This window comes from Toxotes jaculatrix, chromosome 6 (genome assembly GCF_017976425.1).
Source record: "Toxotes jaculatrix isolate fToxJac2 chromosome 6, fToxJac2.pri, whole genome shotgun sequence".
Classification (NCBI taxonomy): domain Eukaryota; kingdom Metazoa; phylum Chordata; class Actinopteri; family Toxotidae; genus Toxotes; species Toxotes jaculatrix.
Genome location: NC_054399.1, coordinates 7,009,477 through 7,012,206, shown reverse-complemented (window position 1 = coordinate 7,012,206; position 2,730 = coordinate 7,009,477). Strand labels below are relative to the sequence as shown.

The window sequence follows — 2,730 nt, the reverse complement described above, 5'->3', positions numbered from 1 at the left end:
TAATCCTCTTTGGCTGGAGCACTGGGGATGTAAATGCCAACCTTTGCAAGTCAGAGAGGAATTTCACTATTGATGGAAGTCGGGCAGGTACAAAATTGACTCGATTCTTATTATAGCAATATTTTGGAGTTATCTTATAAATGAGCTGTTCCTGCTTTAGAGACAGTTTCAGTTATTGTTTTTAGGGTGTCCATTTATGATATGTCCTATGTGGATCATCCTTTAAGAAAAAAAAAATCCTTAAAACAATAATGTTACTTCATCCATACTGTATTCATTGTGACAGTCACTTTATGTTCAGCATAAAAATTATTTCATTTGCTGAACATTTCTGTCCTGACTGGTTTATGTATGCAATTTGAACTCAGCCCCTACAAAAAGCCCTCCCACCTCTCTCCAATAAATCAGCATCCCCTCTCTCTCTCTGCCTCCTTCCCTTTCCTCTGCTTCCTTCATCCCCGACCTCCTGTAGTCCCCCTCTTTCTGCAGCAGCGGCTACAGATTACACTGTGTGATAAGCTTCCTATTTCTTGAAACTATTTGGGATTGCTCAGATTATCTGGCCTCATATCCTTGGGAGTCGGCTTTGGGAAGCCTGATTTTAGTCTCTTAAGGCAGAAGATTTTGCATCCCGACAGCTTTGACTAATTAGCATCTAATACCGGGTGGTATTTTAGCTTTGGGCTCACTTTTAGTGCTATCTGCTCGCACAGGCAAGTGCACACACATAAAGACACACACACACACACACACAAAGCATACCTGAGGCAGCTCATAAAAAAAGCATCAGTTAAATTCAATATGATTTAATGAGATTATAACAAAACATTGTATTTCTGGTATTCTAAAAACAATCAGAAAAAAAAAGTGAAAGAAGTGCAGTATCTTTAAAAGAATGTCCTAAAATCACTTTGGTCTTACTTACAAAGCTTAATATAATGTAATAAAGTCCAACCTCCTATCAATTTTAACATCACCTAATGACATAATCATTAGCAAAAAAAAAGCTCTAAAATGTCTCTTTTACCCAATATTAATTCAGTCCCAAATTGTAAGTACAGAGCATCTCAAAAATATAAACTGTTCATCCTCAGGGTATGGAGGCATGCAGGCCTGGGTGGAGCCCCACTTGTGGCTGTACACGGGACCAAGGCCAGTAGAGTCTGGGTGCCAAGCAGGCCAGAGGGAGTGCAGGGGCCTGAGGACAGCACCAGCAGATCGTTCTGTTGGGGCGGGCGAACGCAGGGTGGTAGGGGGAGCTCAGGGAGGAAAGGGGGAGCTGTCCTGCCACCCTGCGTACCCTCCGCCGTGTCCTCCGGCAGTGATAGTCCCCGTTAGAAAAGTCCTGATAGTTTGATGGGTGAATCGCCCAGAAGTGGCCTTTACCGTTGTCACTGCGGCCTGCTTTGATGAAACAGTCATTCAGGGACAAGTTGTGGCGCACGCTGTTCCTCCAGTTTTTATCCTGTTTGAGAAAGAAAAGAAAAAGTCATTGGGCCAAAAGCAAAACCTTAAAACAAGTAGGAGTTAAACGTAAACGGTGGGTGACCCCGTTTGAACATTAACATAGGTGGCCGTTAAGTATCGCTGATCCTCCTCAGGATGTCACCTTGTCCTGTTGTTGGCAGGATGCGCGATAGCGTGTCAAGACTGCATATGATCACAGCAAGACACAACACCCTGAGATACCTTTTTAGCACGTCAAACCAATGATCAACTTTAATCCACTAGGCTTCATCCAATCTGTTGTTGCACCTGGTAAAGGCAGAGGCAGTTTGCAACCTAGCAACAGGATTACTTTATTTGTGAATTTGCCAACAAGAAGATCATCTAGTGTCCCTGCAAGCACCTAATTGCCTAACCACTCAGACAGATTACCTGTGCCAAGTAGGTCACTTCACTTGTGAAAATGGCTGCCACATTATATTTCAGCGACTAACTTAAACACAGTGAAGACCCCAGGTGAATGACCGGTCTTGTCATCGGTCTCGGGATTGTCTTACCAGTAGATGTGAGGAGTTAACAAAGTAATAGAGCATGATTCATTTTAAAATACTACCCCAAGCAGCAATCACTTGTTTTTCGTAGGATTTACTTTATAGCCAATCACCCAATTTGACTTGATAAATTCCTCTATTGCTACAACAGCTGTTTTCCGACAGTACCACATGTGTTGATCTCTGCCTGCCAGGTAAATAGAAAGACACAAGAACACTGATGTGAACATACCTTACTCTTGAAGTAAGGGTAGTGGTCCATGATCCACTGGTAGATGTCACATAGCAGCAGTTTCTTCTGTTCGGACGCCAGGATTGCTTTGGAGATGAGGGCAATGTAGGATTGGTTGGGTTTGTTCGCAGACTTTTCTGGACTGCTGCTTACAGACATGGTGGTGGTCACTTCCTCCTCCCCCTCCTCTTGTTGCTCTTCATCCCTCTCCTCTTCTTTGACTTTCCTTTCTTCTGTGTCTACCTCTGACCTCTGTAGCTGCTTCTCCTGTATCGCAGAGCGAATCCCCACCTCTTCGGGTTTAGGATTCTGATGATTTAGCATGTTGTTCGCTGTCTGCTCTGCCGTACGACTTCCTGTCGCTTCTTCTTTAGAGCCTTTGACTCCTTTATTGAACAGAAGGTAGTCGATAGTGAAGCTGAGTCCCAGCCTTTCTCTGACGCCGGTGCGGCTGCTTCTGTCCTCCACTGTCATTTCTGAATTAAGATATCTCAGACTCAT

The 2,730-nt window shown here is 43.8% G+C and overlaps 1 protein-coding gene across 1 annotated transcript; it reads right to left on the bottom strand.

Moving 5' to 3' along the window:
* Positions 1–1,090: 1,090 nt before the first annotated feature.
* Positions 1,091–2,730, bottom strand: foxq2 (forkhead box Q2). Its single transcript, XM_041040898.1, has 2 exons — positions 2,230–2,730; positions 1,091–1,465 (listed from the first exon to the last, which is right to left on the bottom strand). The coding sequence occupies exons 1-2, from the start codon at positions 2,728–2,730 to the stop codon at positions 1,091–1,093; spliced, it is 876 nt and encodes a 291-aa protein (XP_040896832.1).

Bases quoted from the DNA above. Each gene is read 5' to 3' on its own strand.
- foxq2 (XM_041040898.1), bottom strand. From the start codon at position 2,730: ATGAGTCTGAGATATCTTAATTCAGAAATGACAGTGGAGGACAGAAGC. The intron at 1,466-2,229 runs GTATGTTCACAT...TTTCTCAAACAG, and splicing joins ACCCTTACTTCAAGAGTAAG to GATAAAAACTGGAGGAACAG.